Below are 23,473 nucleotides of genomic sequence, written 5' to 3' on the forward strand. Positions count from 1 at the left end.
GCTTCCGCTTGCGTTTGCAGCCAGTTAAACTGCGGCGGTGGATTAGGCATTATATGGAGCTCGTTGTTTCCAAGTCTCCTCCAGTTCTCCGCTCTTGCCTCTCGGCCGTGTGAGCAGCCAGCTGAATTCGGTCGCAGTTGATGGATGTACCTCTGTAGCGCAGCCCCAGGACGGAGTACAAGCGTGAGAACTCGTCCCAGGTAAGACAAACCTGAGCGAGTGCATTGTGTTCGAAAAGCAAGTCAGTTATGTAATAGTGGGTTCCTTGTGCTGAAAGACAGGGAGCGTTGGGAGTTACACAGGGTCAAAGACACAACTGATGACATACATCGGCCTTGGCTGTGGTTTGTGTAAGTATCACAAAAAAGATTGCTTGTTGATCACAAGGTTGCCCACGACTCAACCTCTCCTGTCCGTATTGAACTGTTTGACCAAGGCCGGGCCGTTCCTGCAAACTCTCGTCCTTCTCTGTTTACCGACAGATCACTCTGGTTACGACGCTGCAACTTTATGTATCCCCGCGTTTGGCAAACAAGCAGGGGAAAAAATTATCAGCTGCCCGCCAGCCAATTCCTTCTCGGCTTGGGGCAGGATGGGAATCAAAGCCTGGGAATCATCGGACCTTCAATATTGTCCGGGCGTCACTCCTCGAGTGTCCAACTGAGCACTTGAGCTGGCGAGAGCTTCTGATTTCTGTCCAACTCCACTCCAAGCTCATTCAGTGCAAATCCCCAAACTGCTGGTTTGGTTACAGTTGTGAAGTGAGGGATTGGTGTCGAATCATGTTGAGAGGCAAATAAGCCGGCACAGAGCTCCAGGAAAGAGCTTCTTTAGCCCTCTGTTTGCAGTCTCCAGCTAAAAACGCAGCTGATGCTTGACTTTGCTGGGCCTTGCACAACATGTTTGAAATTGATCAATTCATTCATTGTTCATTGTGTCTTCGGTTTTAAATGGATTTATATGTGTCAAAGGGTAGGAAAAACCAATGTCTATTTGAAAGAAAGATATAGATCCAGGTTTGAAATGGGACGAAAACAAGGCGGCAGGAACCTGCAAGAGGTATTAGAGCCCTTTGTGACATCACAGAGAACTACCATCCTGAAAAACTGGAAGTGGTGAAAGAAACAAATGGTCTGGCTTTGGTTGGTAAAGTAGATTTTGCAGAAAATCAGAACATCCCAGCAGCAAATCCCAGGAACGACGTACGATGAGGCGCTTTGTCATGTAAATACCCAGACAGGAAATTGCAGGTGTGCACAGGGCAGGGCGTGGAGACAAACACGCCCAGCTCTCCCCGCCAGCCAGGAGGCAGAGCCAGAGATCGGCTGTTGCATAAAGCCATCACCTCGCTAATCGAACTCTGCCACTTGCAGGAGACAGGCAGGCCGTCGCATCGCCAGACACAAGACAAGGTGAGTCTGGAGGGCACCTTCATGTTCAGCCTGTTAAACCGTTTTTTTTTTTTTTTTATCATTTAATGATGTTTGTTCAGATTATAAGTGTTGTCATGCAATGTTTCGGTTAGCTTCTTCTTCTAAAATGTAAGCTCACTTTTTTTTTTGCTTGCACCATTACTCATTGTTAAAAAGTGGGATGAACAAACAGAATATGAACAAAGCGCATTGTGTGCGCTGAGTGAAAGGACTTTGCACGTTAATTGAAATGGAACAGGTCTTTCCTGTCGCTGAAAGGGAAGCGAGGCCGGTCCCTCAATTATCCTTTAAGGGTTTTGTTTGTCAAGGCTTCTCGCCGATATGGAGCTTGGCCAGGTTGCAGAGCTGAGTAGCACGACATCAGAGTCACTTTGCTGCTGGAAAAAATAAAAATGAATGAAATGCATCTGACAAGCAGCGGCAATTAAAAGGTAATAACGTTGATAATATTTGAAGATAAAATGAAGGAGGGCTACAACTATATTACCTTAAATTGGACCTCATTACGGGGCTGGTCACTAACCATCTCGTGCTGGATGTTAATATCATCAGTTGCACCCAATGAGGATTGTCGCCTCGTCGTGGTTCACATTTAGGAAACCAGTGCATGAAACATCACACACGTGAAGAGCCTGTGTGATTTTATTGGAACGCCAACTCTCTCTTTATTGTTGTCACCTCTGGTTTTAATTCCCTGAAATCTCGAGTAATTGTTTTAACGCAGGGTGTGGAGAGCAGGTGAAAGGCCAAGAGTTAGCGAAGGTGATCTGATCTGATATAACTCACCTGACCTTTCACCATGTATTCCATCAATACACCTGACTCAAGTCAGACAATCAACCCTGGAGCAAAGATCAGACCCGGCTTCTATAGAACTGCTATATTCTCCAGAAACAAACTTGCAAACAAGCCAAAAAAAATAAAAACCTCCTCCAGCTATTTGGTCATGACATCACGTCTGCATGAATCATCTATTTGCATTCATGCAGAGCACCGTCCTATATGGGCCCTGCTTCCACCAGAGCCTCTTGGCTCAGCTGGTGCGCTGTTTGCTTATCAGGCCTGTTGTTTCTGATATCTCAAGTCAAGAGGCAGTCAAAGCAGCAGCTGATTGCGGAACTCTGAGCGCAGCCAAGCCGGCGCTCATCAGGGGGATTTAGGGGTGGATCTCTCTCTCTCTCTCTCTGTCTCTCTGTCTCTCTGTCCCTCTCTCTCTCTCTCTCGCACACGTCCAATCTGTTCATCCATCAAGCTGGAGACATCTGTCTCCTGTGAAAGTCTGTGAAGAAGAGATTTGTGCTTGACGTGTTCTTTAAAGTGAAGTGTTATTATATGGTGTGATGTCTTAAGGGATGGAGGATCAGGGGGAGGAATTAGAGGCGGGCGACTTCTCCACTCAGCAGTTCTCAAGGCATTGTTTATCTCCCTCCCAGTTCTTATCTTTTTTAATTTCACTCCGTGGCACTATGGTAAATATATTGTCCCGGCCAACTGCTCACTGGGGACAGCCAATAAAAATAGATCAATAAAAGTGAGCACGACCGCAATCAGAGATCTCTGGGTTTTGATCTTCTTTGCCTTACAAAGACACTTCGGGTCTCCTCTGTGTTTTCTTACCGAGTCCTGACTGGTGCCATCCAACTATGACGCCACCTCTTATCCCTCCATACGTGTGCATGTGTTCAGTTCAGCAGGATGATGAGCAGTGACATCCCAGACGCATTCAGAAATGTCAGCAGGAAGCCGGGCCTGCAGATATGGACCATCAACGTAAGTCTGGAGGAACACCTGCTTTTCTTTAACACCGCCTGATCTGTTTTACAAAGATGCCTCATTGATGATTGTTTCTCTTTTCTTGCTTGTATTTTGTAGAAAATGCAGCTGGTCCCCGTTCCAACCAAAGCCTATGGAAACTTTTTCTCAGGGGACTGTTACATTGTGCTTTTTGTGAGTGGGCCAACACTTGTTCAAACTGTTTTTTTTCTATAAATGCGACTTTATCCCAAAGCAAAGAGCATTGTTATCTTCCAGAGCGTGGAAGATTTTTCTTCTTCTTTCTTTATTGATATTGCTCTTTCACTAAGTATTTGATCAGATCTGCTGTGCAAATATGATGTGAAAAAATGTTTGGCTGCTAATTTTGGTTGTTGAAACTCTTAATCTATAATCTTTTGTGTTTTATTTTTTCTTTGCAAAGTGCATTTTGGGAATCGGTATATGAAGAATTGATATTTTGTGACGCGTTATTGTCTTTCCTTCGTATGGAATGACCAAAATAACCAAAGTTATTCATTCTTCATTCCCTGACTGTCTAATCTACGAAACTACAGCCTTCTTGCACTGACAGCTGGCACACAGGCATGACACAGGTTTGCTTCTATGTCCCCCCTACCAGATAAGTCAGAGCAAGGGCTCGCAAAAGTCAGCCGACATCCACTTCTGGATCGGCAAGACCTCCACCGTGGACGAGCAGGGCGCGGCGGCCATATACGTCACCCAGATGGACGAATACCTGGGCGGGAGTCCGGTTCAGCACCGGGAGACGCAGGGCTACGAGTCGCCTCGGTTCAGGGCCTACTTCAAAAACGGCCTCATGTAAGTCGGAAAACAAATAGGAGGCTAATATTCCCGGCGGGGACAAATAAGGATCTCTGCCTCACCCACACACGCTTGCACACTGCACGCTGGAATCTTGCAGAAGCAATGGCTTACAACACTAATCCCCCTGTGTGAAATCATTATGACACAAACAACACCTTTTTTTTTCGAGGATTAGCGGGGTGAACATATTTTTTTTCCCCCTCTCTCCGGTTCAGCAGACCTCAGACTTGTTATTGTGTTTTCATATCAAAGTCATGCGTTTATCATTTAAAACTTTTTGTCTTCGCCACACCCCCCTGAGCAGGCAGGCAGCACTTTTACTGCACTTGAACTTTGGTTTTTCTGTTTTGTCTCCAGCTACAAGAAGGGCGGGACGGCCTCGGGTTTTGACCACGTCGACACAAACGCCTACAACGTGCTGCGCCTGCTGCACGTCAAAGGGAGGAAGCACGTCACCGCCACCGAGGTATGGAGAGCTGAGCATTAAAGGGCCCCGGTCAGGGATTAGTGCCGCAGAGCCGTCACAGGCCTGGCATGGTCCGGCCAGGGCCAACAATAGAACGGCACCACTCCCTGTCGAACCAATGTTGTTGCGCTTGTTGTCATAGCCGTCATGGGTGGCGTTGTAGATACTTAATATAGATGGACGAGTGCATTTGATTAAGGGTTATCTCTGTGTGCGTGTGCAGGTGGAGGTGTCTTGGAACAGCTTTAACAATGGAGACATTTTCCTGCTGGATCTGGGAAAGTCCATCGTGCAGTGGAACGGCCCCGAGAGCAACAGGAGAGAGAAGCTCAAGGTACAAGTGGCACAACTTTTTGAGTCGAGATAAAACATCTGCTGAGAATTTGCTCTGTAGTTTCCAAATTCAGGGTTCCCCACAGTCACAGAAAACCTGCAAACGTCATGGAATTTGCAAAGACTATTTTCCAGGCCTTTGAACCTCCATTTTTAATCAACTGAAGACCAACACAAATGCTGTGTCTGTATTTTGAAGTTTTTAAGCAATTATTGTACCACAATGTCTTTACCCGGTACAAACCTATGTTGCAGTAAGGTTATGAAAATTTCATGCAAAGGTCAGGGAAAAGTTTAGAAATTTTGTCAGTGAAAATGAGTGGGAACCCTATACAAGTTATGGACAGTTATGTGGCATGCAGTCACTAGAGGTGTGCAGAGTCCATAATCTCCCAAAGTAAAATATAGAAACACTGCTTCAGTCTAGAACAATGTGATTTTGTAAGACCACACTTTTAAAAATCATCCAGCGCTTCCTTTGTGTCTCTGCAGGCGGTCCTGTTGGCTCAGGACATCCGGGACAGAGAGAGGGGCGGCCGGGCACAGATCGGCGTGGTGGAGGGAGGAGATGAGAGGTCCACCCCAGAGCTGGCCAGAGCCATGAACATGGTGCTGGGCGAGAGGAGCGGGTCGCTGCGGGCGGCCATCCCTGACGACAAGGTGGACAAGATGCAGGGCGCCAACCTCCGACTCTACCAGTGAGCGCCGCCGCCACCGCCGTCATCACTGTCATCATTGTAACGCTGGAAATGCAACCTCACTGACATACGTTTGGTTCCACCTTAGTGTCTATGAAACCAACGGCAACCTGGTGGTTCATGAAGTGGCCACGCAGCCTTTGACACAAGACATGCTGCGCTCCAACGTAAGCATGACCCTCTTATCTCTCTCCCCTGCTTATGTGATAACGACACTTATATAGATACTATATACTTACTCCTCACTGTCAGGACTGCTACATTCTGGACAACAGAGGCTCCAGTGTGATGGTGTGGAAAGGCAAACAGGCCTCCAAGCTGGAGCGTCGAGAAGCTTTCAACAGGGCGCTGGTCAGTCGAGAAACCTTCACTTTCTGTCAGTAAACGCCCCAGAAAAGGAGATGAATCCACGTTTTGCCTCTGTTCCGCTCGTTTGCCAGGGCTACATGAAAGCCAAGAGCTACCCATCCAGCACCAGCGTGGAGGTGATGGCTGAGGGAGGAGAGTCTGCCATGTTCAAGCAGCTCTTCCAGTCCTGGAGGGAGAAAGGGCAAACCCAGGGCCTCGGCACCACCCACTCCGTGGGAGGGATAGGTACTGCCGCGTGCATAAAAGCAAAACATTTCATTGGAGGAGCGGATGAAATGAACTGAATGTGCTCGCTCTCCTCGCAGCCAAGGTGGACAGCAACGCCAAGTTCGACGTGATGCAGCTCCACGCGCGCCCCGAGCTGGCCGCGCAGTACCGCATGGTCGACGACGCCTCCGGAGACGTCAAGGTGACAAACGGAACCAAAGTCGGAATTTTAACAACCCCGGCACCATCTACAGTGTGAAATAGCCTCACGCTGTTGCCATTTGTCGTCTCAGGTGTGGCGTATTGAGAACCTGGAGCTGGCCGAAGTCAGTCCGAGCATGTACGGGCAGTTTCACGGAGGCGACTGCTACCTGGTGCTGTACACCTACCAGAGATCTGTACGGCAGCAGTACATCCTCTACATGTGGCAGGTTTGTGCTGTTCTCCGCAACCAGACACGCGGCTAGGACAAAGTAAAATACAGGCAAAAGCTGTAAATGCAGAGTAACTCCGAAGACTCTGTGAATAACGTGTCTCCAACACCAGGGCCGAGACGCCACCACGGATGAGGTCACAGCGTGCGCCTACCAGGCCGTCAACGTTGATAAGAAGTACAATGGAGCTCCGGTGCAGGTCCGGGTGACCATGGGGAAGGAGCCCCGCCACTTCCTGTCCATTTTTAAAGGAAAATTCATCATCTTTGAGGTAGGATATTTTTTTTTTTAACTTGGGGCTGACGGGACAAAAAGAGCGTTTTCCTGATTGTGCTTCTGTCCGTCAGGGCGGTAAGGACCGATCCGGCAAGGTCACTCCCGAAAGAGACACCAGGCTCTTCCAGGTGAGGGGGACGGACGAGCTCAACACCAAGGCCACCGAAGTGGTGGCGAGGGCCTCGTCGCTCAACTCCAACGACGTCTTCCTGCTCAAGACCGGCACGCTGTGCTACCTGTGGTACGGCAAGGTCTGTTATCAACCTGACACCCGGCGCCAGAGGTCTGGGGCAAACTTCCTGCCAAAAACACAGAGGCCCAACTCGCTAGAGTTTGTTTGATTGTCGGCCTCCTGATTGGTCTCCAGGGCTGCAGCGGTGACGAGAGGGTGCTGGCCAGAGCCATGTCCGATGTGCTGTCCAGGCAGGACAAACAGGTGGTGATGGAGGGCCAGGAGCCAGCTGCATTCTGGGCAGCTCTGGGAGGGAAGGTTCCCTACGCCAGCGACAAAAGGTGAATGTTAACAGCAGAGCCCTTAAAGGTCCAGTGTGTAACCTTTGGTTTGTATTGGTTAAAACTTAATATACTGTCCACAAAAACATTAATAAAAGTGTATAATTGAAGTACAGTAAAAGTACTTTAGTTTTCCTACCTTTAGATCCATTCTTATCTATATATAAGAATATACATTAGGTGTACGTTAGCTGCCATCTTGCACCGCCATATTTCTAAGGAAGCCTGATATGGACAATCCAGCCCTCCTGAAAGATCGTTTCATAAATAGGTTGACAGCTCACATCTTCAAATAAACCAACGAAGAAGAAGGTTGACGATGTATCCAGGTTTGGGTGTGTTGGCCACCATAGCTCACAGGCAAGCTCAGGGGGGGGAGAGAGAGGGAAAGATGCTGCAATCTAAAATGCAACCACTTGATGTCGCTGTTTCTTTATCAAAATCTCCAAGTATTACACACTTAGCCTTTAAATTCTCGAAACATATATTGTACTGCACTTTGGGTCGGCATGTAGTAGTGCAACGCTCCATCTGCTCTCAGGCTGCAGAGGGAGGTGGTCCACCACAGCCCCCGCCTCTTTGAGTGCTCCAACCAGACGGGCCAGTTTAGGATGACCGAGGTGGACGACTTTACCCAGTCCGACCTGGACGAGGAGGATGTGATGCTCTTGGACACGTGGGATGAGGTGAGAGGGTGGTTCTCAGCGCCACCTCAACATAATACGGGGAAAATACACTTAAGAAGTCAAAGTCCTAAATAGTTTTTTCCTCTGGATCTCAGATTTTCTTGTGGGTTGGAAACCTGGCCAACAAAACTGAGACCAAGGAGGCGTGGAAGAGTGCGCAGGCGTACCTGAGCAGCCACCCGGCGGGCCGCGACCTGGACACGCCCATCATCTTCATCAAACAGGGCCACGAGCCGCTCACCTTCACTGGCTGGTTCCACGCTTGGGATCCCCAGTCGTGGAGTGTGAGTCTGCGGCTCTGCCCTCACATTATGTGTGACTGATTAATGTGTCTCTAACCAGTAACGCAATAACAGTGATGCCAATTAGAGACAAGAGGCGCAAACATCACATGGACAGCGCCGCTGATCTCGTTCGAGATAATTATATCACCACGCACGCAGCCACACGCAAAGGGCTGTGACGGAATGTTCTAAGACGCGAAGCCGATGAGTTCTCAGTGAGACTCTGTCCCCTGATCTTCCCAACAGGGCCGGAACAACTACGAGGAGATTAAGAAAAAGTTCTCCGATGCCGCAACCCTCTCACAGATCACAGAAGTACGTGAAGACATTGCAAACATTAAACATTTTGACATTCCTCTGCTGGAATTTCTTGAAAAATGCTCCATTCCCTCCCTCATCTGCAGGATCTGAACAACTACAGCCTCCATAAGGAGGCGGTGAGCGGTTACAGCGCACCAGGCGGCCCCATCAACTATCCATTCTACAGGGTCCACAACACTGAGCTTTCCCCAAAGCCGTCAAGTCCCACCAGCCCGTCCATACTGAGGAGCCCCGGCACGCCCACCCGCAACTCCTTCGGCTTCCTGCCGGCGTCCCCGACCGTCAGCCCGTTCTCCTCTCTCGCCAGCCCGTTCTCCCCTCTCGCCGTGCACGACGAGGGGCACCTGGACCCCAAGCATCTCGTCAACACCGCCTCTGAAGATCTGCCCGACGGCGTGGACCCCAGCCGGAAAGAGGTGGGTGCGAGGTCCGAGGGTCAAGGGTTAGACGAGTCGAACTCGTGCCAAAGGGAGCGTTGCAAAGCGACAATGCCTGGATTTATGGATCAATTATATGTACATACATTAAAAGGCAAGAATCTGATTTGAGACTTTAGCTACTGTACAAAACGTGACAATGACTGATAGTAATGATAACCTGGTGACTTGTCCAAGCCTTTAGGTCCTAGCACAGAGAACAAAAAAAAAAAAAAAAAAAAAAAAAAAAAAATTGGCACAACAGAACTAAAACAACAAAAGCAAAATGATTGCAAAGTGGCACAAATTGAGGGAAGTGAAAGACCCCTCTGTGCCTTCAGGGATGACTGATTTGTGGGCGAGGCGACGAGAGCGATTTATTCACAGACTTGCAATGACAGCGTAGCGACTGCGGAGGGCAGCCTAACTGTGTCTCTGCCTGTGCTTCTCTTCCAGAACTACTTGTCTGACAAGCACTTCCAGAAGCTGCTGGGTGTAAGTCGTGTGGAGTTCGAGACCCTGCCCAAGTGGAGGCAGTCTGAACTGAAGAAGAAAGCTGGACTCTTCTGAAGAGGAGAGCGTCGTCATGATGTGTAATTTAATCGATTTTCCTGAATTTCTTTTTTTGTCATGTGGCATGAAAAAGCCCTTTGTGATCGCGACATTTATGTGTGATTCTGTCTATCAAGAAATACGTTAAAATGTGAAATTTGTGTGAAAAAAAAACACACCAAGCTGCAAATATGGGAGATTTCTGCTGGTTTTATTTGAGAGCAAGTGCAAGTGCAGACAAGTGACGAGGAAAAACAGAAAACAGACAAGTTTAACTTGTCCGAGGGAGTGAACTGACTTATTACAGGAAAAAAAAACACAGTAATTTAAGGGTTTGTTTGATAAAAAATACTTCATAAAGTACTTACTCGTATAAAATGTGCAGACTTAAGTTATATAGGATTAAACATCTGTTTATAGAGGGAATAAAAAACAAGGACAAAGATTATGGCTGTCAGGAAGAAGCAAGTCAAGATTTAACAGTTAAATCTATTCACACAGCTTTCTGATGTCAGTCTGTTTCACACCAATGATCAATATCAAGAAAAAGAAATAGTTCATGTTATAGAAAAAAAATCTAATGTAGGTTGGATTAAACAGGTGATTCCTTATTGCATTTCTTGCGTTAAAATGTTAGAATAATAACATTATTATATTATTATTATTGTACGGTGTCACATAGCACAGGAAATATTCTGGATTTTCACAATAAGGTATAAACCACCACCAAAATGATGAAAATACTGCAGTTTTCTGCACGAGGCACAAACAGGTTTCACGACTTTCTCAAAATCCTTCCTGACGCCGGGCTTGGGCTCATTATTTTTCACTCTGGGAACGCATCCACGCAGCCTCTCTTCCTCTTTAGTAACAGTTAAAATTAAACGTCGGCAGGGAGAAGATGACACACACACTCACTCGTACACGTGACTCAGCAGCCGCGAGCGCTGTAGATGAAAAAAAAACAAACCCTTTATAGTTGTATTATTCTGCGGCAAGACTGGCAAAAAAAAACCTAATCCTCCTGCTGATGCTGCAGCTTTCGGTGAGGTTCCTTTTTTCCAAAGTTATGCCGCTGCGTCGAGGAGCATGAGGTGAACAAAGAGGCCAGCCGAGCAGATGACGTCTCCTCTCTTGGTGAGCAGGGGAACGTGGCGATACCCTGGGAAAGAGCAGGAAGAGAGAAGACATGAAGGTCATGAGATTTGATGTATGAATCGTAAAATGTTCCCAACGCTTCACTTGCGTTTTCGTCAGTGATGACACCTCCTTACCGTTCTGTACGCTGGTGAGCGGCAGGCAGTAGTGGCCCACCAGATCATTCTGGGATGTCGAGTCGTAGTCCTCCACCACGAACCGAACCATGACCAGCTCCGGGACGTGGACGTCAAACTGTAAGCTCTCGTTCCACATGGGGTTGAACCCTGCAGGGGATCGGAGCGGACGTTATCGTTTCATTTCCTGACAAACGGTGCGACACGTGGGGGAAACGTTAAACTGTGTGCGCGAGTCTCAATCACCGTTGTTTTCGATGTAGTGCGTCTCCTTGCTGGCGTTGTCCGCCGTCACGCCGTACAGCTCCACCCTCACCAGCGGGTCCACGATGGATTTGTTTTTGTCCTTGTTGATTTTGGGCAGCTGCTGCGCCGAGATCACCTGCAGAGCCGCACCACAGGGGCGTTAGAGTGATCCTTGGGCGTGCGGGCGTATCCCGCCGGTGGAGCGGAGGCAACAGAGATACACCGATGCGGTCACACAACTCATGACAACAACATCCCTGAAAGGAACCAAAGCGAACTCGCCTTTTATCCGTCGCCGTGAATGGTACGATCCGTTAATGAAGGGCCTCGCACCGCACCCCACAGTGTGGGCGATGGAGGAATTTAGTCTCAGGGTGACACTTTGAGTCAGACGACTCGTGTTTTCGACCGCTGCAGGCGATGATGTGCAGCGTCGCTTTATTTTTAGTCACTTTTCAGTCACGCACCGGCTTGTTTGCCCCACTAGTTTTTGTCTTTTTAATCCCACAGCCTGACCACAATCCACGGCCTGTTGGAAGAATTTTGAGCTCACCATGACGTGGAACGTCTTCCTCTTGAGCCAGGGGCCTTTGCTCAGTGTGTTGGGGTCGAACTGGGACGACAGGCTCCTCAGGAACTCCGGCTTCAGGATGTAGCCGGAGAAAGCGTTAGGCAGGAAGCGGCCCTGGTTCAGGTGCATCTCCTTGGAGGGCGTCTGGAAGTTCAAGGCCACTGAAAGACAGCAGAGGACCCCATCAGGCATCACCACATGGGGGCGCGGGAGGAGGCCGGAGAGGGTTAACGGGCTGACGGTACCGATCTGGCAGCCGACGTTCCACATGGGCACTGGGTTGTAGTTGGAGGAGTCGGTCCTGAAACCGCCGGGGTAGATTCGGCTGAGTTTGTCCATGTTGTGGTGGATGTAAGCGGTGCCTGCCAGGAAAACACAAGTACTTTACTTTTGACTTTTTACTTTTACTCCCCACATTTGTACACAAATATCTGCAAGTAATGTAAATTTAAGTTAAGTCATTTTTTTAAAACCTGTACTTACTTCCTTTTACTTAAGTGAAAGAGTTGAATCAGTACTTTCAAAGTATTTCTAACACAAGTATCCATACTTTTACCGAAGTACAAAAAATGAGTACTTTTGCCACCTCTGGTGACCAGACTAGGACTATTAACACAGCAGTCGAAGCATTCCTAACGTGTGTGAGCGCGTCCTCGTGGCTTTTGTGTGCAGGCGGGTGATGACATCACCGAGCGGAGCGCCACATTTTCGGTTTCTCACCTGAAGACTCGGCCAGGCTGAAGGCTTTGCTCTCCTTGAAGGACGACATCTCGTAGAAGGCCTGGCTGTCCTTGGCGTGCTCGAAGCCGCTGAAGTGGACGCTCTTGCAGTACAGCACCAAGTCCGAGAGCTCTGTGGCCAGTTTGATTTTGGATTTGGAGGATTTTGATGGTTTGCTCTTCTGGTCGTTCTCCTTGCCCTCCTTGCTCTCCGCCGCCTCGTCCTCTTCCGACACGGTGCCGTCCTCCATTGTCGTGTTGTTGTTGGTGAAGGCGTCGCCCAGCTTGTTCAGCCGCTTTCCCTTAATGAGGAATTTACCCTTCAATTCCTACACAAACAAAAAGAGAAAATGTATTATAAAAAAATAAAAAAAATAGACTGTTATATGTTGTATGTATGTTATATTATAATTGACATCAAGTATGCAATCGTAAATTACTACTATTCCAAATCAGGGTGACTTCAATCATCACTGCCTCAAAACACCAGTAAACGGAAAAGAAGTTGAAATGTGGAAAATGTCACATATCTTAAATTAATTTGAGGTCAGCGCCACTGACGCGTGCCTTGATGCCATGGACGAGTCGTCACGGGGGAGGGGACAATTAGAGACGCAACAAACAAAAAGACATTCTCCGGCTCATCTGACAGTCATGCCCTCTCTATTACACAATTATATTGCCAGAAAGACTGAGAGACATCTTGCAAGCAAAGGCATCTGAGAAACAAGAACAAACATGTTGGCATATTTTTTTTTGAATTATTCAATTAACACAGACTGTGATCGTCTTCCATTATATTTTTTATAATATTTTTAATCCCCACTGCCTCCATTTTGGGGATTCTGCATCCCTTTTGATTTTCACCTCTGTGTGATGAACAAATGATAAGTGTCCGACGTTGACCATCTGCATTGAAGGCAGCAGACCTACCCACCTCAGGTGAGGGGAAGTCGGTCGGCACTGTGTCACCCAGAGGCCTGTTGAGCAGAGCGTCGCCCAGGATGGAGATCATGTGATGGGCCATGAGCTTCTGCTGCTCCATGGAGCAGTGGTTCTCCAGGGACAGGATGACGGGGTACTCGGAGGTCTGGAGTAAACAATGAAAAAAAAGAACAGTGAATTTGATGGCGCTTGAACACAACTGGACAGGAGAAGAGCTGCCGTACTTTGAAGGCATAGTCCTTGATGGCTTTGATGACGTCCCTGAAGAGCACTCTGGACGTGAAGGTGTGGCCATGGTAGATGACCGGCTCGCCGTTGGCCCCGTCCCAGCAGTCCAGCTCCACGCAGCGGCAGCTCTTCATCAGCGCTCTGCAGCAGAGGCGAGGGATTTTCTTACAACTCGCAAAATCAGATCGAGGGTTGCCAAAAGTGACAAGTCTGAGCGGCCGTTACTTGATGTAGGCCTCGGTGCTGCTGGGCCCTTTGAGCTGGTCCTCCATCAGGTACGTGTTGTGAGAGGAGGAGATGAAGTAGTGGTTGAGGGGCTGCGTCATGTCCTGGTACACGAGGCTGTGGGCCGGGTTGAGGATGGAGCCCTCTTCCTGGTGCAGGTACATGAGGAACCCGTCTTTGGTCATGTGCTTCTTCTGCTTTGCTATATGAGACAAAAAAAAATAGACATTAGGATGTTAGGAAACCAACAAAGTCAACTGAAAATCCGCACCCGCCGGCCGTCCGTACCTGCTCCGTCCACCTCGTACTTCTCAATGAGCTTCAGCGCGTCCTCCACCGTGGCCTCCTCCTCCCTCTGCTCGTTGAGCAGGAAGTTGAGCAGGTCCCTGCTGCTCATCTGCCCATCCACCTCGGCATACTTCCCGTAGATCACATCTATCTCCTCCCGATGTGTGAGCAGGTCGTAGAAGTGCTTGATCTCGGAACCCTCCAGGGTGCCTGAGTTGGATTTGTCACATTTCTGAAAAAAAAATAAACGAGATGTCAGGTGGCGATTGGCTGGTGCTCATCTTTATTATTTTGGTTGTTCGTTTTAAACTCACCCTGAAGATGTCTTCTGCGTAGGTGTCGTCCACCTCCACGTTGATCTGCCGCAGGAAGTGCTTCAGCTCCTTCAGGGTCATCTGGTTGTCCTCGTTCTTGTCCGCCTTGCGCATGCAGTTGATGATCCAGCTGATTCTCTGATGTAAGTTCTTTCGTTTTTTTTGCAACTCAACCACATGAAAATTGAATCTTAAAATCCCTCGCTATTTAAGATGTTGTGGCACCAAACCGTAATCCAGTATAATGCAATCCTACATCTGTTTCTTGACGGACAAACTTGTAAAAGCTACACATTGAGCGTTTAAATGTAAAAGTTGATGCAGTTCTGAAGACATTTTGCACTTGTTGACCATGCCGTGAAGGATACTGTTCGCTCTTCTGCCGCCGGCTCAGGTTTTGCATGTTGCTGATGACCTTCTCGATGGCCGTGACCCACCGGTTGGCCTCCTCCCCGCTGGTCGCCATGAGGTCCAGGTTTTTCTTGCGGTCCTTGAAGAAGATGGAGAAGCACAGGTCCTCCATGGTTGTGTCTGTGTGTTTGCTGAGGCCCTCCGACTGGCGGCCCCGGCGCACCGACGCAATTTCATCGATGGAGACTGGAGAGAGAGCAAAGGGGAAAAAGAATGAAAAAAATGAAAAACAACTCCAAGCAAGGGGAAGAGAACTTCAGCATCGTCCCCGTGTGATTTGGATTTAATATCTGCTCTTCACAGCATCAATTTCATTTGTCAAGACAATTAGGACGAGGAATCATTCAACTTTCTCATTAGATTGCAAAAAAAGACTACGTAAGCCAATAATTTAATTCCCCCATTAATCCAACATTTTGACATTTGCAAAACAGCAATTGCAGAGGTCTGATCCATGTAAAATGACGTTATTTAGCCTTGCACGAAAATAGTTTACACATAGGAAAAAAAAGGCATTGTTTTTTGAAGACCATCACAGTCAGTCCTTCCAAAGACAAATGACGACTCTTTGGTATCTTCAGTCGGCAGATTTCTGGTGCCAGCAGCCAAATCAGCAAAGACCCAACTTTCCCATCTTATCTGCAGGAAGTCCTTGGTCGCTGCGAGTCAGCTCACTACTGTGGCCCTGAAGCTCCGAGGACACACTGAGCAGACCAGAACTCCAACAATGCATCCGCTTCCTTTATGAGTGAAGTCATTTAAAAAAAATATATAGAAGTTGACAGTTTCCCTTTGCTCGCTCATTCAGCCACATGGTCTTGGCCCATGCAACGCAAAACACACTGATTCGATTGCGGCAATAGGTCCCTCCTTGGCGCCCCTTACTGGCCTCACTGACAAATTTGATTATGGCCGCCGCGTGGTGTGGGTCTGTGCACGCTCCTCGTTCATCCCTGTTGGGGCTCCGGGTGTGATGTCGAAGCAGCTCAGCGTACGCCCATGCATGAGGTAATCATGCTGAATGGCAACAAACTCTCCACTCGTAACAAAAAGACAGAAAGAAGATAGAGAAACAAAGATGACAAGCTGCGCGTGTTGTAGCAGGGTTGGGATCAGTGTTTCTGGCCTCGCAGACGGCACTGAAAAGTGACTATTGTTCGGGCTACAATCGCTCACAATGTGAGGGTCAGATGAGTTTAAAGGTCGGAATACTGGAAGAGGAAAAAGCTAACTGATGAGTGGGCGGCAGCAGGGTCACACTGACGCGCGCGCACACAGTGTGCATGACCTAACAGTCAGGAATCAAGAGGAGAAAAAGCATTATGATTCCAAATATTTGAACAATGTTTTTGATGAAAACAATTACGTTGGAATTAGGGCAATTGTGGACAAAGATAAAATCCCGATTTTTTGGTCTGAAAACTCGATTTTTGGTTTCAACACAAATGAATCCCCCTGTGGATAAAGTGACAACATTGACTGTCTTTCACCAAACGTCACTTTAAAAATAAAAGGTTTTTCTATTATCTTGAACAATGATGAATGAATAAAGAGCAAATCTTTCACATTTTGAAAATGTGAAAGAGGGTGTCCAGCACGGAAGCACGTGAGAGAAAAATTGATTTTAACATCGTCTTGGCAAATAAATCCGATTTCGATTGAAAATCGATTAATCGCACAGCCCGAGTTGGAATAGCTCGGAGGTACAGTATTTGCCAGAAGCACGGTGTTTGTGCACTGTTCATTAATTCCAGCAAAGTTGGCCAGCAGGTTTTCAGGCTTCACTGGAGAATCGGCTCTGGGAGAGCCGAAAGCAACAGCCCATCAGTGCCACGCCAGCATTGTTCAAATACCAGATGAAACATCCAACAATGGGATTATTGTGTAGCCCCCCCCCGCCAGGGTCAAAAATTCAAGCCGACCCTTCCTAGAATTTTAGCATAAGGGCGGGCGGGGTGTTTTGATTTTAAAGTCCTCTTTATCTTTACTATCTCTCAATCAGAGAAACACTGTACATATGTTGACACCGGAGCTGAGAGGAATTTGCTCAACTGCATTCAAAACAATAACCGCATACGTGTGTCTGCCACTGTGTATTCAAATTCTTATCTGCAGGGTTTGCATGTTGGATTACCATCTAGTTGTTGCAGATATCGTCATGCAGGGACCTGCAGCGGTTAGGACTGAAGCAAATGAATGTGTGTCAACTGTGTGTCGATGTAAATCTGCGCATGATGCCTGACTGCTGATGTAAACATCCGACTCACAGTACCTGACTCACTGACAGTGAGTTTGCATATTTCTCACTAATTCAAGGAGAATATTAGGGTTTCAATTGGCTCCAACCTGAAGCAAGTTTATTGCAAATTTTGATGGTGAAATATTGATTTAATAAAGATGCCAATAGCTTGATGTAATCTATTTAAACAGTGAGTGTCGACCACTTGGTTATCGGAGTTCAAAAACAACACACACAACAACCATTACAACGTTGAAGTTGTGACTCACAAGACAAATATTTCACCCATGGAGATAAATCTCAAGAACAACAACAACAATAGAAAGTGGTTATAAACAGCAAGCGCCGTCTCTCCCCCCCCGCCCTCCGCCACGGATGCCAGACTCCTCGAGAGCCGATTGGCTGCTGCGGCCGCGTTAAATCCCACAGGAAAGCAATAAAACATTTGCGCTTATTTCCATAAACAAGGAAATGCCTGCAGAGAGACGAGGTTCCTCGGCAGATTCGGCCACGGTGGGGGAATAGCTTTTGGAGGCATGCATGACCGTTCAGGCAGCAACTCTCCGGCCTGATAACGCGTGCCTTTGTGTCTGTGCGGGGGAATATGAGGACACGGCCGGCGTGCAGGAGTTTTCCGAAGGATCGGGGGCCAGAGGTTATCAGAGGCAGTAGCTGTCGCCACGACAAGGCTGAAATATTGGAGCAGTGAGAGGCCCAGAGGATGTTCACACTCCAGCAAAAGACAGAAGACACAGATTAGCGGAAACTAATCTCACCCCTAGAGAAAAGGACCAGCAAGCAAGAGTCTCCCACCGTTTTTGTTTTTCACGTTAAGCTTTGGCCGCAGGGTTATCACCACCTCCTACATTCAGACTACAAGGATTTGCAGGGTGTGAGGGTGTGCACTGTAAGAGCGTGGCGGCTTTGCAAAGGCCTCAAAGTAAACTCAATTCGACGGAATAACGACAGAAAGCTGAGGTCGAGGGGTTTTGATAAGCAGAGGAAACTCGCTTATGCAGCACTCAGGGCGGGTCTGGCTGTTTTCTGAGAGCCGCCGCCTCCTCAGTTTGCATCAAAATGGGAAACATGGGAAAAAAATAAATAATAAAAGAAGAGCGCAGAGGGGGAGACACTCACAGGTCTGGTTTCGCCGGAACGTCTTGTGGGACTCGTGCCAGAAGGTCTTGCAGTCCTCCTGCAGCTTGAAGAAGCGGTTCTTCCTCCACGACCTGGAGCGAACCTTGACCAGCTCGCCGCCGAGCAGCAGGAACTGCAGGTCCGCGTCTCCCTCCAAACCTGGCGAGAGAGGTGGCACACAGACACGGCGCGGGGTCAGGTGACAAATATTAGTCGCGTGAGCGAAGGGGGGAGTTTGATATTGAAACTCGAGCTGAACGCAGCCCGCATGACACGGACAAGTTTCCAAAACAAGGATTGTTTCAGGGGCCGTGCGACAGGTTAATCATACAATTGAAAAAAGTTGGATGAGTCAGATTTTTAAGGATTTCAAAGCGACTGTGACTCCAGCTGAGCAGATTAAGGCAGCCGATTGATGATGGAAAAGGTGTTAAATTACAGCTGCTTAAAAATGCTTTTCACTGGAGGTCGACGGGATGTATGAGCCGTTAATGAGTTCAGAGTCTGAACTCAGTGATCTAGCTGCAATGCAAGATTGAAGAATTGTAATGACCTTGATGCAAGACATGACTCACCTGCACAACTCCAAAGTTGGTAAGACGAAAAACACTCACAAGAGAGTAAAAAAAAAATCCCAAAAACAACATTTAAAAAAAAAAAAACGGAAAAGAAACCCACTCACGTTGATTTAAAGTTCTTCCATACAAATCTAAACCTGGACAACACTCGACAGAGTGGCAGGACCAAACAGGGCTTATTAAACAGGTGTGCACATATAAGGAGACAATCAGGGCAGGGAGGACTAATTAAACAGGTGTGCACACAGAAGGAAAGTCAGGGTCAGACACCAGAGGCAGACAGTGAATACAAAATAAAACAGGAAGTGAAGACACAACCAATGTCAGGGCTTCTACGTGCAAAAAGTGGACACACTGCTGTGGCTCAGATTTACTGAACAGTAACTGAGTTTAATAAATGAGGTTTCTTTCTTCTCTTCAACACACTCCTTGAGCACCTCCCGTGGCAATTTGTAAAGTGCAGTGCTGAACTTTTGCCTTCCAACGACACACCGCCTTTCTGAGGAACTCACACCTTTGCACGTTTGATTCTATAGATTCAAAGCAAAGTCCACTAACGGAGGACTTTGCCCAAAATCAAGTCAGCGTGCCAGTTGCTTTATCGTTGGGCTGAAGTGTCCTCAATACGAAGGGCGTGTGACAGCTCAGCAACAATAAACTCGGAGGACAACGATGAGTTGTATTTCCCACGAGGAGATACGAGGCAACGCTGTTGTTTGTGAGTGCGTACACAAAGATAAACTTATTACACTTCCTCATGCAATCTCAGCCATTCAGCGGCCTTGCAAAGGTTGACAGAATTGGGAACTGGCCCGTGTGGGCTGAGCCCTGACATAACAGACATTTTTTCCTTGTGGGATCGCTCTGCACAAACTCACAGAGGCTTTTTTATGACTCCTGGCCTCTGCAGCCAGGGAGGCGGCCTCTATGGGCACAACAGTGACCTCAGTCACAGGTCATTCCTTCGGCCTGTCTGCCGACACGCCCCGTTCTCATGAAGTTTACTTCCGAGTAGCTGCAGGATGACCACTCCATGTTGCGAAAAGAGAAGAGAAATGTCAAATACTTCCTTAAAACCACAAGGAGTGGCTTCGTGCCGACCATCGGGGAAGTGTTTGTGAGGGCTTTTCTTGCCCTTTTGCACAGCGATCAGAATGACATACCAGGCAGGAAGCAAATCAGAGGAGAAGGTCAGACGTGCTCAGGCAAGAGCACGTCAGGAAGAAATGGCAGGGAGCGAAGGCTCCGGGGAGCCAGGTAACCATAGGGATTCAAGCCTGCTGCTTCTCTAGCAGCAACCAAAAAACCACTTGGCTAAAAGAAATAAATCCCACAACTGCCACGGCAACGGCACTAATGTTTACTGGGAGTCTCCAGCTGATCAGCGACCTCCAGCACAAGCAGAAAAATCCATGATTTACTTCTGTTGCTTTGCTCCAGCTTTCGCAAACGGAGTTGGAGATCATCCCTTTGTGATGTCACAACACAACACTAACACCTCTGTTAGTTACCGTCTCGTTTTTGAGGCCATCCACTAATGCTCTAGTTATAACAGTAAGCTAAAAGGTCAGGGGTTTTGTGGAAGGATGTAGACTGATAGATAAATATGCAGTTTTCTGAAGGTCTATGTTATTATATAGGTTACGTGTCATGACACATTGCGTTGTTAAACGACTGTTTAAATTCTAAGGAAACTAAACTCGGGGTTTTCTCTCTATTCTAGTCGAGTTGTGTGAGTTTGCTTTCTGCAGTTTGCTTCCCTGTGTAGGCAAACTAACTGTCAATGAAGGAAACCACTCTGAGTCAGGGTACCACAATTTCCTGTATGTCTCACTATTTTTATTTTTTTCTCGCTTTGTTTTGTTTGCTTGCTTAGTTGTTCCGGTTATTCGACTCCATTCTCATGAGACGTATCAATGTCTAAAGGACTCCTCTGCATTGTCACCTTTTGCAGAGGAGGGGGGGTTAAAAAGAAGAAAGAAAATCCACCCCCTCCAGGCAACAAGCTTTTTCTGCACTGCACTTCCTTTTCATTCACCATCCCCAAGACTGGGAGACGAGATCACCTTATCTTGCCTCAACTACACGAGATCAAAACAACACATTCCCGTCGAGCGTGCACACTCGCACCTATTATTTTGGATGGGTGGGTGGGTTGGTGGGAAACAGCGAAGAAGGGGGGGGGTGTGGGGGGGACTCACCTAGTCGCTTTCCATTCTCCAGCGCAACTTTCCTGGCCTGCTCCTGAAAAGCCCGCTCCTGTTCTACGGTGCGTTTCCGACGCTTGCGCCAACAAGACATGATTGCGTCTTAAGTTACCTGTTCCTTCAAAAAATCTTCATTTTTTTTTTTGTTGCACCGACTTCGGCGGGAGCAGACGCGGCGACCCTCCCTTCTTTTCTCTCTAGGGGCGGGTCTAAACGCCAGACCCCGGAGCCGTGACAGCCGTGCGCGCTGTGGCGATCCTTCACAAGGTGAAGCGTCTCGAACTAGAAACTCCCAAAATCACGCCCGTCGTTTACGACCCTCCTTAAAACTGAAAATGCTTCCAATAAATTCGGCATGTTTCAATTCGTTATTATTTCTATTTTCCCCCAGGTCGAAGCCACTAAACGCAACGCTGAACGTTGAACGCACCAGACAGCTGTTGTGACCGAGAGGAAACGAGACTAAACTTAAAAACCGCTATAATTATTTTTAAAACGCTTTTTTAATTCGAGTCAAAGTCTACATTTCTCTGACATTTGTCACGTCGTTCGATCATCAAAGGCAGGTGAAATAGCGCCGCCCTGTGGGCGGTATGTTGCAATATAAAATAATCGCGCTAGGTTGGAACTTCTTATGCATTTCAGTTTCGAGACTTTAAAATTATATATATTTGTCAAACTCGTGAAAAATATGTAGGGTAACTTTACTTTTTTTACTCGGCAACTTTTCCCCCATCAGAAAAATAAATTGGTCAGCAAACTAAACGGTCTAAACTTGATGGAGAGGACATGATATTTGCAATTTCTTTTTCCTCAAGAGGCACATTTGGGCGCATTAAGAGAACAGAACAGCACCGAAATTAATTCGGAGAAATCATCATCATTAATTTCATCATGAATGTAAATAATTATTCATTTATTTTGTAAAAACAAACAAACAAACAAACAAACAAACAAACAAACAAACAAACAAAACAGGAAATAGTGGACAATGGCAATGAATGGCATCGCTACAAACATACTTACAGAGATTTAATACCAGCACTTAGGGGACTCTAATCAAATGATGACCGATTACTCTTGACTCCATCTCACATGGACGATCACTTCATCGGGTCAGTGGTAAAAAAAAGAAAAAAAAAAGAAAAAAGAAAAAAGTGCGCCTTATGCCAAACTCACCGTGTTTCCCAGATGTGCCATTTTGCTCCATCGTGATCTCGCTCCAGACGAGTCGCGCCAAGAAAATGTATTTAAAAAAAAAAAAAAAAGAAGCCTTTCTGTCGGTCCTGTTGTCAGCAGTTCAGGGGGAAAAGTCCAATCTATGCTCGCCCCTTTGAGCCGAGCAGCACAAATGCGCACTTTACGCCAGAGCAGCAGGGTGTTATGCGCCCTCAGTCCACACCCACCGCAACACCGGTCTGACAAGTACCTCACTGTGATTCAGTGGCAAGCTGGCAGCTGCACCTCTGGGAATATTTCTCCCAGCTCAGGCTGGAAATGATCATGTATGTTGTTATGATAGTGTACCACGCTGTTGGGATTTTTGTGACTGCATGGGCAAATCTGTGTGATTTGATTTGCTCAGAGTGTTGCCTGCCCCCATGTCTGCTGACACAGACCTGCCATTTATAGTCTGAGGTGTTGCACATGCCCCTGCCCTCCACCACAGCTAAGTGCATGTTGGGAGTATGATTACTGCACATTACACCACCTGCATCCACACACTAGGTGTTGGTTTTTTAAAGGTCAGCAGTGGACTTGGATCCAGGCCAAAACAGCCGCTGAAAGCTGGAGGAGCACCTGTGTTGCGTTGTGTTGTGTGTTCCAAAAGGGACCGTGGAATTAATTGTTTGTTTTATGCCATTGTGAATCAGTGGGATTCCTGTTTGTGCACAGGACGCGTGTGTGCAAGTTGCTGCCCGTCGTTGGGATGTAATAACGTGAGGTCAAAGACAGAGCTCCCTTTGTGCCCCTTCTGTTATAAACATACCAGTCAGTTGTGTCTAATGAAGTCTCAAGAAGGGAGCAGTCTTGTGAGAGGGGCTAAAAAAGAGTTGTCTCTCAGGCCATGAGACACTGAAGTGATATCAACACTCACCAGCTCCTTTGATTGCACTCCACAAACCTAACAGAAAGAGTGGCTTATTATACAGACCAGACCAAGATTTTTTACATGACGCAACAGGTCCCACCCCTTCTTACCTGTGGTCTGACAACCTCTGTTTGTTCTTCTGCCATCAAACAAAGCTGTTTTTTTCCTTTGCTGGACGGCTTCATGAGGAAGAATAACAGCTGACACACCTCATGTGAGACAGCATAATACGCCGCTGTGATTGCTTCATGAAAGCAATGCATCTGTCCTTACTTGTGGGTAAAAGGACATGCTGAAAAAGACGGAACTATTAATGAATATGCCTATCTTTTCATGCACGTCTTCCTTATAATACAGTAACTGTTGAGTCTTTTCAAAATTATTTTTATTTTTAGACCAAAAAGAGTTAT

General features: G+C 47.3%; 2 protein-coding genes across 4 annotated transcripts in view; one reads left to right on the top strand and one right to left on the bottom strand.

Moving 5' to 3' along the window:
* plcd1a (phospholipase C, delta 1a) overlaps positions 1 to 22,340 on the bottom strand; it is a 46,695-nt gene extending 24,355 nt beyond the window's left edge. Inside the window, exons 1-14 of one of the 3 annotated variants that reach the window (XR_012929397.1) lie at positions 20,966 to 21,119; positions 18,187 to 18,345; positions 14,768 to 14,996; positions 14,400 to 14,529; positions 14,086 to 14,317; positions 13,798 to 13,999; positions 13,569 to 13,713; positions 13,337 to 13,489; positions 12,401 to 12,728; positions 11,926 to 12,042; positions 11,663 to 11,841; positions 11,110 to 11,245; positions 10,864 to 11,013; positions 10,496 to 10,751 (exon numbers count right to left, since the gene is read on the bottom strand). Coding sequence is in view for 2 of the 3 variants with exons in the window: in XM_076050508.1 (XP_075906623.1) it covers positions 10,657 to 10,751; positions 10,864 to 11,013; positions 11,110 to 11,245; positions 11,663 to 11,841; positions 11,926 to 12,042; positions 12,401 to 12,728; positions 13,337 to 13,489; positions 13,569 to 13,713; positions 13,798 to 13,999; positions 14,086 to 14,317; positions 14,400 to 14,529; positions 14,768 to 14,996; positions 18,187 to 18,345; positions 20,966 to 21,065 (2,355 nt within the window). In the remaining variant the exon portion in view is untranslated. Of the gene's footprint in view, positions 1 to 9,779; positions 10,752 to 10,863; positions 11,014 to 11,109; positions 11,246 to 11,662; positions 11,842 to 11,925; positions 12,043 to 12,400; positions 12,729 to 13,336; positions 13,490 to 13,568; positions 13,714 to 13,797; positions 14,000 to 14,085; positions 14,318 to 14,399; positions 14,530 to 14,767; positions 14,997 to 18,186; positions 18,346 to 20,965; positions 21,120 to 22,150 lie in introns of those variants that run through there. The other 2 variants (XM_076050509.1, XM_076050508.1) reach the window with 2 other exon arrangements.
* vill (villin-like) lies at positions 2 to 10,190 on the top strand. Its single transcript, XM_076050507.1, has 21 exons — positions 2 to 200; positions 1,374 to 1,412; positions 3,120 to 3,203; positions 3,306 to 3,380; positions 3,829 to 4,028; positions 4,392 to 4,500; positions 4,724 to 4,834; positions 5,326 to 5,531; positions 5,620 to 5,698; positions 5,784 to 5,882; positions 5,972 to 6,125; positions 6,206 to 6,309; positions 6,401 to 6,538; positions 6,654 to 6,812; positions 6,889 to 7,068; positions 7,185 to 7,330; positions 7,872 to 8,016; positions 8,112 to 8,300; positions 8,547 to 8,615; positions 8,705 to 9,037; positions 9,494 to 10,190. The coding sequence occupies exons 3-21, from the start codon at positions 3,129 to 3,131 to the stop codon at positions 9,605 to 9,607; spliced, it is 2,685 nt and encodes an 894-aa protein (XP_075906622.1). The 5' UTR covers positions 2 to 200; positions 1,374 to 1,412; positions 3,120 to 3,128; the 3' UTR covers positions 9,608 to 10,190.
* Positions 22,341 to 23,473: the final 1,133 nt, after the last annotated feature.

This window comes from Nelusetta ayraudi, unplaced genomic scaffold (genome assembly GCF_046127955.1).
Source record: "Nelusetta ayraudi isolate G7.1 ecotype Tasmania unplaced genomic scaffold, CSIRO-AGI_Nayr_v1 ptg000127l, whole genome shotgun sequence".
Taxonomy (NCBI): Eukaryota; Metazoa; Chordata; class Actinopteri; order Tetraodontiformes; family Monacanthidae; genus Nelusetta; species Nelusetta ayraudi.